General features: G+C 45.2%; 1 protein-coding gene across 4 annotated transcripts in view; it reads left to right on the top strand.

Annotated features, from left to right (window-relative positions):
• LOC145356032 (tRNA (32-2'-O)-methyltransferase regulator THADA) overlaps positions 1-11936 on the top strand; it is a 177160-nt gene extending 165224 nt beyond the window's left edge. For 2 of the 4 annotated variants that reach the window (XM_080208617.1, XM_080208616.1), the window contains exon 32: positions 11128-11213. Coding sequence is in view for 1 of the 4 variants with exons in the window: in XM_080208620.1 (XP_080064746.1) it covers positions 11816-11830 (15 nt within the window). In the remaining 3 variants the exon portion in view is untranslated. Of the gene's footprint in view, positions 1-11127; positions 11214-11815 lie in introns of those variants that run through there. The other 2 variants (XM_080208620.1, XM_080208618.1) reach the window with 2 other exon arrangements.
• Positions 11937-12050: the final 114 nt, after the last annotated feature.

The following is a 12050-nucleotide window of genomic DNA, read 5'->3' as shown; positions in this document are numbered from 1 at the left end:
ACCCACTCTGATTGTATATCCAGTCTGGATTTTATTTGCTGATAGAAACAGTGTCAGCATTTATTGAAGGAACAGCAATGTATTTCCAAGTCTGGATGGTGAGAGACTTGGTGAACTTCCACGTGTCAGTGTTCCTAGGTGTCTGCTACTCTTGTCCTTTTAGATGGTAGAGCTGGTGGGTTTGAAAGGTGCTGCCAAAGGATCGTTGGTGAGTTTCTGCAGTGCATCTTAGATGGTACATGTTTGTTGGTGATGGTGGGAGTGAATGTTGAAGATGATGGATAGCCTGCCATTCAGGCTGCTTTGTCCTGGGTGGTGTCAGGCTTGTTGAGTGTTGATAGAGCTGCACCCAACTAGGCAAGTGGAAATTATTCCATCACATTCCTGACGTGTTCCTTGTAGACATTGGACAGGCTCTGGGGAGTCAGGAGGTGAATTGCTGTCTGCAGAATTCCCAGTCTCTGACCTGCTCTGGTAGTTTTTTATTTATGTGGCTAGTGCTGTTCAGTTTTTGATAAACGGTGTCCTCGGAATTCAGCGATGGTAATGCCATTGAAGGAACAATGGTTCGATCCTCTCTTTTTAAGTTTAAAAGTTTTAAGTTTATTTATTATTGTCACAAGTAGGCTCACATTAACACTGCAATGAAGTTATGTGAAAATGCCCTAGTCGCCTCACACTGGCACCTGTTCGGGTACACTGAGGGAGAATTTAGCACGGCCAATGCGCCCAACCAGCATGTCTTTCAGTCTGTGGGTGGAAACTGGAGCACCCGGAGGAAACCCACGCAGACACAGGGAGAATGTGCAAGCTCCATACAGACAGTGACCCGAGCTGGGGAATCAAACCTGGGCCCCTGGCACTGTGAGGCAGCAGTGCCAACCCCACTGCCCTCGGTGTTGGAGATCATCATGGTCTAGCACTTCTGTGGCATAAATATTACTTGCTACTTGTCAGCCGAAGCCTCGATATTGTCCAACCTTGTTGCATTTGGACGTGGACTGCTTCATTATCTGAGGAGTTGCAAATGATAGTGAACATTGTGCAATCATCAGCGAACACCCCTATCTCTGAGCTTATGATGAATACAAGGTCATTGATGAAGCAGCTGAAGATGCTTGGGCCTTGGAACTTCTGCAGTGATGTCCTGGAAATAAGATAATTGGTCAAGTCCAGAGGTAACAAAGGCAAGAATGATGGTTTCAGCAGCAGATGAGCTGAGATAGGGATGAATTCCAGCAATATTAACAGAGTTAGAAATATCTCAGCTGATATGTGGCTGGAAGCATATCTTCAGGTGAAATATGATAGGGTTGATGTTATATTGATATGATATCATATTTTGATATGATATGTTAGGGTTGAGAACAGCCACGTGTGTTGAAGGAATGGCAATAAACTGTCCATTTGAGGCAGCTGCCAAGGGGAGTGGGGAGGCAGTGGTGCAATGGTATTGTCACTGGACTAATACTCCAGAAACCCAGGGTAATGTTCTGGGGGCCCAGGTTTAAATCCCACCACAGCAGATGGTGAAATTTGAACTCAATTTTCAAAAAAATCTAATGATGACCATGAAACCATTGTCGATTGTTGTAAAAACCCATTTGGTTCACTAATGTTCTTTAGGGAAGGAAATCTGCCTTCCTTACCTAGTCTGGCCTAAATGTGACTCCAGAGCCACAGCAATGTGGTTGACTCTCAACTGCCCTCTGAAATGGAAATCAGTTGGGGATGGACAATAAGTGCTGGCCCAGGCAATGATGCCCACATGCCCGAACAAACAAAAAAAGGGTGGAGACGGTAACTAGGGATGAAGTTTGATTGTTCTGGGAATCACTGGCAGTTTCTGAGACTGCTTTTATGTTGATTTTCCTGCAGTTAGATGTGGGTTCAGATTACAGTCTCCCACAAGGTGTTCAGATTACACCTCCCTACACAGGAACTCCAGTGTAGTCAGACTGAACTAAACTGCTGACTCCAGCTCCTCAAGACTTGAACGAGAAAAATAGCCTCACTTCTCGATCAGGAATGTTCATTACCGTTTGGTATGGAGGTAGGTGGCTGTCTTCTCCGTTGTCCGTGTGGAATATCGGCTTGCTTCATTTGGTGTTTCAATAAATGTGGGAGTGTTCTTCCCACCGTTACACCTTCATTCTTAGTTTAATTCAGAAACCAGATAAATTCCTGAGGCTAACAGTGTAGGGTTGGGTAGGATGTAATGGAGGTATTTAGTAAGGGAATCGAAAGCTTTGAGAAACTGCTTCCCCTTGTTTGTTGCTTGACCCAGAAGATGTAGATGAGTGTGAAGAGGGATAATGGGTATTTGGTGTGAGTAAGGCTGTAAGAATAAAATTGTGGATAATCTCAGCTTTACTGACAAAGAGAAGGTGCAATGTCTGTTATGGAAATTGGTGATCTTAGTGTTGGAGTGGATATGGAGTTGGAAGCTCATATCTTAAAGTCAGATATGACACAGAGATTATGAAGAATGTGATTCAGTCTCAGACTGTTGTGAATCCAGTATGTCCTCATTTAAAGTTGTTTCACTTTAAGGTTGGTCAGCTGCTGGGGAGAGTAATCCCGTTTACATTGTGAGATTAGTTTTAATGTCATTTCTCACTAGTCTGGCAGTGTGATCCAACCAGCACCATTTTGAAGTGACCCCACCCCCTCCCACTCCCTGAGTCACCCACTCCCTGAGTCACCCTCTCTCTGAGTCACCCTCTCTCTGAGTCACCCTCTCTCTGAGTCACCCACTCCCTGAGTCACCCACTCCCTGAGTCACCCACTCCCTGAGTCACCCACTCCCTGAGTCACCCACTCCCTGAGTCACCCTCTCTCTGAGTCACCCTCTCCCTGAGTCACCCACTCCCTGAGTCACCCACTCCCTGAGTCACCCTCTCCCTGAGTCACCCTCTCCCTGAGTCACCCTCTCCCTGAGTCACCCTCTCCCTGAGTCACCCTCTCCCTGAGTCACCCTCTCCCTGAGTCACCCACTCCCTGAGTCACCCTCTCCCTGAGTCACCCTCTCCCTGAGTCACCCTCTCCCTGAGTCACCCTCTCTCTGAGTCACCCTCTCCCTCCTTCCCTCTCCTCAACTTTCATTCCTGTTCAAGATTCAGATTCAATCTCATTCCGGAGCTGTGGGATTGTGAAGTGTCGATCCGGATGATACGGAAGTGCTGGGCTGTTATAATCTTTGTTTTTGAAATGATGAGAAGCCCCTCCTGTTTATTATTTCCTCGGCCCTCACTGAGGCTTCAGGACAGGAAAGCAGCAAATTGGAGCATTAAAAACCCATTGCACCCCCAGCTCAGAGCTTTGGCATCAATGGAATCCACACTTTGCAATCCTAGAGTTCTGTCTCGGGATTGGATCTGGATCATGAACAGGAACGCGACTGTTAAAGAGTCGGGAAGGCCAGAGTCAGCAGGAATCAATGAGAGGATAGGTCCAGGAGTGGGATAGGCCCTAAGGTGAAGGGTCAGGAAGAGGGATAGGTCTCAAGGTGAAGGGTCAGGAAGAGGGATAGGTCTCAAGGTGAAGGGTCAGGAAGAGGGATAGGTCTCAAGGTGAAGGGTCAGGAAGAGGGATAGGCCCCAAGGTGAAGGGTCAGGAAGAGGGATAGGCCCCAAGGTGAAGGGTCAGGAAGAGGGATAGGCCCCAAGGTGAAGGGTCAGGAAGAGGGATAGGCCTCAAGGTGAAGGGTCAGGAAGAGGGATAGGTCTCAAGGTGAAGGGTCAGGAAGAGGGATAGGCCCCAAGGTGAAGGGTCAGGAAGAGGGTTAGGTCTCAAGGTGAAGGGTCAGGAAGAGGGTTAGGTCTCAAGGTGAAGGGTCAGGAAGAGGGATAGGTCTCAAGGTGAAGGGTCAGGAAGAGGGTTAGGTCTCAAGGTGAAGGGTCAGGAAGAGGGATAGACCCCAAGGCGAAGGTCGGGGAATTGAGAAATGTCACAAAGTGAAGGGTCAGGGAGGAAGGATGTGTGGGTCAGAATGAGAAGTAGGGTGAGCAAATGGTTTGGAAAATGGGTGGCAGTGAGCAGTTGGTATTCTAAGTAAAATGTTGAATTGTTTTAGATTTTTCATTTTATTTTATTTTATATGTTATTTAATTTACAAAACCAAAATTTAGCAATGTGAAGTAACTTAGAAAGACCCGTTTCCCAAACCACCTACTCACTCCACATCTCACTCTGACCCTTCACTTTGTGACATCTCTCGATTCCCCAAACCTTCACCTTGGGGCCTATCCGTCTTCCTGACCCTTCACCTTGAGGCCTATCCCTCTTCCTGACCCTTCACCTTGGGGCCTACCCCTCTTCCTGACCCTTCACCTTGGGCCTATCCCTCTCCCTGTCCATAGTTTGGGTTTATGATGTGGAAGGTCCTACAGAACAGGTTTCAATAGGAAAATGAAATACACTTAAAGTACTTTTATTTAACGTTGCACTTTTCAGAAATGCAACTACAGCTCAAGGAAAAACAGAAATGCAGCCTGTTTCTTAATGCCCAAAGAGAGCTGGATGTTTTTGTTTATGACTCATTGAAAGCTAACATGCAGGGACAGCAACCAGTGAGGAAGGTAAATTATATGTTGGCCTTTATTGTAAAGGGATTTGAGTACAGGAGTAAACAGTGGTTAGAACTGACAGCGCCAGGGACTCGATTCAATCCCAGCCTGGGGTCACTGTCTGTGTGGAGTTTGCACATTCTCCCTGTGTCTGTGTGGGTTTCATAGAAACATGGAAAATAGAAGCAGGAGTAAGCCATTTGGCCCTTTAACCATGTTCCGATTGGCTAATTCCTTTTCCCTATGATCGTGGGAATTAGGGATTAAATGATACAAGCTCCCAGGAAAGACTGAATAACAACAATACCCGATGGGCTGGACTACCAAATCAGTGTGCATTCCACTTGATAACTTATAATGCAGTGGACACAATATTGTCGAGTTTGCTGTTGGTATATACACGATTTTCAAACAGTGAATGTATTTTAAATTCTATAAGCTATATAGTCATACACTTACTGTTAAGTAAAAAGTGGTATTTACACAGCAACAACATTTTTTATATAGCATTTTTCTCAGTGTAACTGAGTTACAAAATGTTTGTGAATGGTTCAAAACCTGGAGTTATTGGGAACTGAGAGGAGAATAATGACAGACTTCAGGATCCTAGAATCATAAAATCCTACAGTGAGGCCATTCAGCCCATCAAGGCTGCACTGACCACAATCCCGCCCAGGCCCTATTCTCATAACCCTATGTATTGACCCTGCTAGTCCCCCTGACACAAAGGAGCAATTCAGAATAGCCAATCCACCTAACCCGCACATCTTTGGACTGTGGGAGGAAACCGGAGCACCCGGAGGAAACCCTCGCAGACATGGGGAGAATGTGCAAACTCCACACAGACAGTGACCGGAGCCAGGAATCAAATCCGGGTCCCTGGTGCTGTGAGGTAGCAATGCTAACCCACTGTGCTACCGTGCCGTCCTACAGGTTGGTAGAATGGACAGCTGAAATTGAACGTAGAGGGACATTAAGTGATTAATTTTGGTAGGAAGGACAGGGAGAGACAATATAAAATAAAGGATACAATTCTAAAGTGATTGCGAGTGGGGGAACCAGATGCACGAGCATGTTGAGAAAGTGATTATAAAGCGTATGGAATCCTGGACTTTACAAACAAAGGGCAGAGTTGTGAGAAAGCTGTGTTAAGGACTGATTTGCCAATAAGCAGAGTATTGACTCCAATTCTGGATGCCACACTTTAGCAAGGCTGTGAAGTCTTATAGAGAACAAAAATTCACGAGGTTAGTTCTAAGGATGAGGAACATAAGTTAAATGGATAGATTGGAGAGGTTGGGACTGCTCTCAGAGAAGGCTGGGAAACAATTTGATAGAGGTATTCAAAAGGTCGATGACAGAGTGTATCGGGAGAAATTGTTTCCATTGACAGAAGGAGAACCAGAGAACAATGATTAAAGGTTCAGCGTTGAGGAGAAATACGTTTACACAGAGAGAAGTTTGGATCTGGAATGCCCTGACTGAGAATGTGGTGGAGACATTCCACACAATTACATTTGTAATTCCATACAATTACAATTGTAACTGTCAAAAGAGAATTGGATAATTATCATTGAATCATATAGCTCAGAAAAGGATCTTCGGCCCATCAGGTCCATACCAACAGACTAGAAATACCTGAACTCCCATCGAATCCCATCTGCCAGCACTTGGCCCATAGTCCTGAATGTTATGATGTACCAAGTGGTCATCTAGATACTTTTTAAAGGATGTGAGGCATCCTGCCTCCACTTCCCTCTCAGGCAGCGCATTCCAGAGTGACACCACTCTCTGGATAAAAAAAAATTTCCTCACATCCCTCCTAAACTTCCTGCCCCTCACCTTGAACCTATGTCCCCTCATGACTAAGGGGAATAGCTGCTCCTTACTCACTCTGTCCGTGTCTCCCATAATCTTGTACATTTTGATCAGGTTGCCTCTCAGTTTTCTCTGCTCCAATGAAAATAATCCAAGCCTATCCAACCTCTCTTCATAATTTAAATGTTCCACTCCAGGCAGCATCCTGGTGAATCTCCTCTGCACCCCCTCCAGCGCAATCACATCCTTCCGATAATGTAGTGATCAGAACTGCACATAATACTCATTAACGTTCTATACAACTCCAACAGGACTTCCCTGCTTTTGTCACCCATACCTCGATTGATAAAGGCATGTTTCCCATATATCTTTTTCACCATCTTACTAACATTCCCTTCCACTTCCAGTGATCTGTGGACAAACATGCCAAGGTCCCTTTGTTCCACAGAACTTCCAAGTCCCATCTATATCTTGTAGCTCAAGACATTCCACCTCGCTGTTAACCACCCGGCCAATCTCAGTGTCATCCGCAAACCTACAAATCCTACCCCCCAAATCCTCCCCCCCAAATAGTCATCAATGTCATTTATATAAATGACGAATAATAGCACGTACGTCACTGGACAGTGGCTTTCTGGCACTAAAGCAGCCTTTGTCTCCTACCCTCTGTCTCCTACATTTTGAATCCACTTTATCAAACTACCCTGTACCCCATGTGAATTTACCTTTTTTACAAGTCTCCCATGTGGGATCTTGTCAAAGGCTTTGCTGAAATCCGTATTTCACCTCCTCAAAATCTCAGTCAAATTTGTTAGGCATGACCTCCCTCTGACAAAGTCATGCTGACTCTCCCTGATCAATCTTTCTCTCTCCAAGTGGTGATAGATGCTCTTCTTCAGAAGTTTCTCTAATAGTTTCCCACAACTGACATGAGACTCTCCGATAGAGCATTCTCCCCAGACCCACTCCATCCCCGTAATCCCACACATTAATCATGACCAATCCACATAACCCACACATCCCTGTACACCGTACCAGGGGCAATTCAGCATGGCCAATCATGTACACCATCTTTGGAGTGTGGGAGGAAACCGGAGCACCCGGAAGAAACCTACACAGAGACAAGGAGAATGTGCAAACTCCAACTCTGGAATTGAACCCGGGACACTGGCAGTGTGAGGCAGCAGTGCTAATCATTGTACCACTGTGCCGCCCAGGAGGAGAGAGTTCACAGTCTAATGTTGTTGTCCAGAAGGCTGTAATATGCTCAGTTGGAAGAGGAGATGCTACTCCTCCAGTTTGCATTGGGCTTCACTGGAGCTTTGCAGCAGGCCAGGGAGAGCAAAATGCTGAATTAAAATGATGACACAGGAAGGTTGGGTTCTGCTTAGAGTCATAGAAGTTTACAGCGTAGAAACAGGCCTTCAGCCCAACTTATCCCTGCCACTTAGCTTAAAACCCCTAAGCTAATCCCACTTGCCCGCATTTGGCCCATATCCTTGTACATCCATCGTATCCATATAACTATCTAAATACTTTTTAAAAGACAAAATTGTACCAGCCTCTACTACTACTTCTGGCAGCTTGTTCCGGACGCTCACTGTGTGAAAAAATTGCCCCTCTGGACACTTTTGTATCTCTCCCCTCTCACCTTAAACTTATGTCCTCTAGTTTTAGACTCCCCTATCTTTGGGAAAAGATATTGACTATCTAGCTGATCTGTGCTCCTCATTATTTTATAGACCTCTATAAGATCACCCCTCAGCCAGAGGGAAAATTCCCAGTCTATCCAGCCTCACTTTATGACTCAATCCTTCAAGTCCCGGTAGCATCCTAGTAAATCTTTTCTGCACTTTTTCTAGTTTAATAATATCCTTTCTATAATAGGGTGACCAGAACTGAACACAGTATTCCAAGTGTGGCCGTACCAATGTCTTGTACAACATCAACAAGGTGTCCCAACTGCTTGTGGACTGAGTGAAGGTGTTACACACCCTCATTGTGACATCTCTGTAAAACACTGCTTCAGGCTCCACTGCAGTGTATCCAACGAGAAGCACCATTCTTTCAGAAGGATGTGAAGCAGACAGAATGCAAAAGAGACTCTCGAGGTTGTGGCAATATATGGTTGATAGCCAAGTTCTGCACACATAAGGACAGCCTCAACTGGGATCTTGGGTTCATGTCACTACACCTGATATTTGCCTTGCTAATCCCCCTGACACTAGGGTCAATTTAGTATAGCCAACCAATCGTTAGATGCACTGTCCAGCGCATCTTTAGACTGTGGGAGGAAACTGGAGCACCCGGAGGAAATCCACGCAGACTCAGGAGAATGTGCAAACTCCACACAGTGATCCGAGGCTAGAATTGAACCTGGGTCCCTGGCGCTGTGAGGCAGCAGTGCTAACCACTGTGCCACGGTGCTGCCCCATAGTATCATAGAGGTGACAAAAACGGTCGACGAAGGACGAGCCATTGATGTCGTCTATATGGATTTCAGTAAGGCGTTTGACAAAGTCCCTCATGGTAGGTTGATTGAAAAGATAAAGGCTCATAGGATACAAGGCCAGGTATCTAGATGGGTAGAGAACTGGCTTGCTAAGAGGAGTAAAAAGTCTGACAACACCAGGTTTTAGTCCAACCGATTTATTTGATAATAGACTCACAAGCTTTCGGGGCTAACCCCGAAAGCTTGTGAGTCTATTATCAAATAAATCGGTTGGACTAAAACCTGGTGTTGTCAGACTTTTTACTGTGTTTACGCCAGTCCAACGCCGGCATGCCCACATCATTGCTAAGAGGAGTCAGAGAGTAGTAGTGGAGGCGTCTTTTTCTAGCTGGAGGTCTGTCACTAGTGGTGTGCCGCAGGGCTCAGTACTGGGACCTCTTCTCTTTGTAGTGTGTATAAATGATTTGGAAGAGGGAGTAGGTGGTGTGATCAGCAAATTTGCAGATGACACTAAGATGGCTGGATTGGCAGGCAGTGAGGAGCAATGTCTGGCAATACAATGGGATATAGATAGGCTGGTATATTGGGCAGATATATGGCAAATGGAGTTTAATTCTGATATATGTGAGGTGATGCATTTTGGCTGGAATAATGTAGGGGGGAGTTATATGATCAAGGGTAAACCTATAAAGAGTATAGAAACGCAGCAAGACCTGGGGGTGCAAGTGCACAAGTCTTTGAAGGTGGCAGTACAGATGGAGAAGGTTGTGAAGAAAGCTTAAGGTATATTAGCCTTTATAGGAAGGGGTATAGAGTATAAGAGCTGGGAGTCTAATGTTGCAGTTGTATAGAACGTTGGTTAGGCCACATTTGGAGTACTGCGTCCAGTTCTGGTCGCCTTACTACCGGAAAGACATGGAGACCCTGGAGAGTAGAGAGGAGGTTTACCAGGATGCTGCCTAGTATGGAAGGACTGGGTTATGAGGAAAGATTGAGTAAATTGGGGCTCTTTTCCCTTGAAAGACGGCGACTGAGGGGGGATCTAATAGAGGTATATAAGATTATGAAGGGTATAGATAGAGTAAATGGTGGTAAGCTATTTCCTATGTTAGAAACTCACAGTGCGAGGGGCCACAGGCTTAGGGTGAGGGGGTGAGGTATAACACTGATGTTAGAGGGAGGTTTTTCACACAGAGGGTAGTGGGGGTATGGAATGCTCTGCCAAGTAAGGTGGTGGAGGCAGGTACGCTGGAGTTGTTTAAGAGTAACTTAGACAGGCACGAGTGGGTTGGAGATGGGAGGATATAGAAAATTGTTTTAAATAAGGTTCATTAGCACTGGGACGTCCCTGGTAATGTATAAGGATGTGGAATGATACTAGTGTTTTTCTCTTTTAACTCATAGGTTTTAAGGCAGTCCGCCTTGTTGTCTAATGAGGGGCATACTCGTGATGGGTCGTACTAGGGCTGCTCTTGGATGTTCGAGAGTAGCCTAGTACTTCATGTTGTTAGTGTGTGCTTAAACTGGACCAGATACTGGGCAACATGACAGCTCAGTGACTATCACTGATTGCTGTGCAGACACATGGATTTGGGCCGGTGTCTGTGGGAGTTTGCACATTCTCCTGGTGCTTGCGTGGGTTTTCTCCGGGTGCTCCGGTTTCCTCCCACACCCCAAAGATGTGCTGTTAGGCTGAGTGGAGGTAATAAATTGTCCCTAAATTAGTTTCCCTCAATGTGGAATGCCATAATCATAGATAAGGGTCATAGGTGGAGGGGGGACTGGTAATGTTAAAATGGCGGCGCAGGCTCATTGGGCCGAAGGGCCTGTTTCCCGGGCTGTTTTTGTTCTTTGAGGTTTACAGCATGGAAACCGACCCTTTGGCCCAACTTCTGCATAGAATATGAATCTGACCAGTGTGGCCCCATCTGCAACTATTCACTGTTACCACATCTTAATAAAAACCGCAATCGATGGATTTACTCTTCCAGGAGCATGCAGATCTCCAGCATCTGCAGTATTTTGCTTTTATTTGACCACGTCTGAAGCTAGTTAATGCTATAACACCTATAGGAACCACCAGGACATCTGTATCCAGATTGGCGCATTCTCTGTAGGCAGACAGTTTAACCATTCCAATAACTAGTCAGCACAACTTTAACCAATGCCACCTGAGATTGAGCACATCTTGTAAGTTGGTGGAGACAATGGATATTGTAGTTTAACTGAAGTAACCTCCCACTGGCTTTTACGTTTGAGTTTTAATTCTGTACCTCTCTTAACTCACAGCAGACCAGACTGCGATTTTAAATCACTCATGTCGAATTGTGAATTTCATTGCCTTTGTCAAACAGACATGCAAGTGTGAAACTGAAGGTATGTCAGCATTGGTGGTGGAAGCCTGTACTAAAACTAACAGCCAGCACACGATTCGTGTGTGTGACTTTCCAAACATGGGCACATTCCAGCCAACACCAGAAATATTACAGAATGAAAGTAGACTTTCATCTTGATAATGTTTTTCATAATCTCAGGATGTCCCAAAGCCCTTCAGTTAAATATTTTTGGAATTTGGATACTGTAGTAAACATGGCAATCAATATCACATGTCAAAATCACTCAAACAAGGTAATGGACATATTTATTGAATTTGGCTGAGGAATTAATATTTAAAGTCTCATCCAAAAAAAAGCACCTTCCACAATGCAGAACTCCTTCGAGTGTCAGACATTCAATTTCTGGAGTAAGTTTGAAGCCACAACTTTCTGACGAGTGTGAGCCACCGATTCACAGTTGACATGTTCACAGATAAAGAATGATCATTTTGGGGCGGTTTAGGGATGGATGGAGGACTAATCCCAGGGAAATAAATGCAAACGCTGCTGAAAAGTAGCTACTGACCCCAGGGGGAGTGGTGGGATATTTGATGTGAATTCTGCTGGCATCTTAATGCCTTCTTTCTATTTCATGGTTCCAGCTTGCATCGATCTGATTGATGAGTCTGGGAACTTGATGAATCTCAGTACACAACAAAACTCCTTTCAATTTGCCAGCAACATCTTGAAGGAACGTGGAAAATATATTCTCATCAAAGTAACAAGTGAGTAAATTCAGAGCCTGTTGAACGATGCAGAGAATGGCTGATGGTCTTGCGCTTTCCCAGCCAGCCTGGTTGGTGTAGCATTGCCAACTAAGTAATTACACCAACTGCA

This window comes from Carcharhinus amblyrhynchos, chromosome 20, assembly GCF_965287045.1.
Source record: "Carcharhinus amblyrhynchos chromosome 20, sCarAmb.v2.hapA, whole genome shotgun sequence".
In the NCBI taxonomy this organism is placed as follows: domain Eukaryota; kingdom Metazoa; phylum Chordata; class Chondrichthyes; order Carcharhiniformes; family Carcharhinidae; genus Carcharhinus; species Carcharhinus amblyrhynchos.
This window is presented reverse-complemented; position numbering and strand designations above follow the sequence as displayed.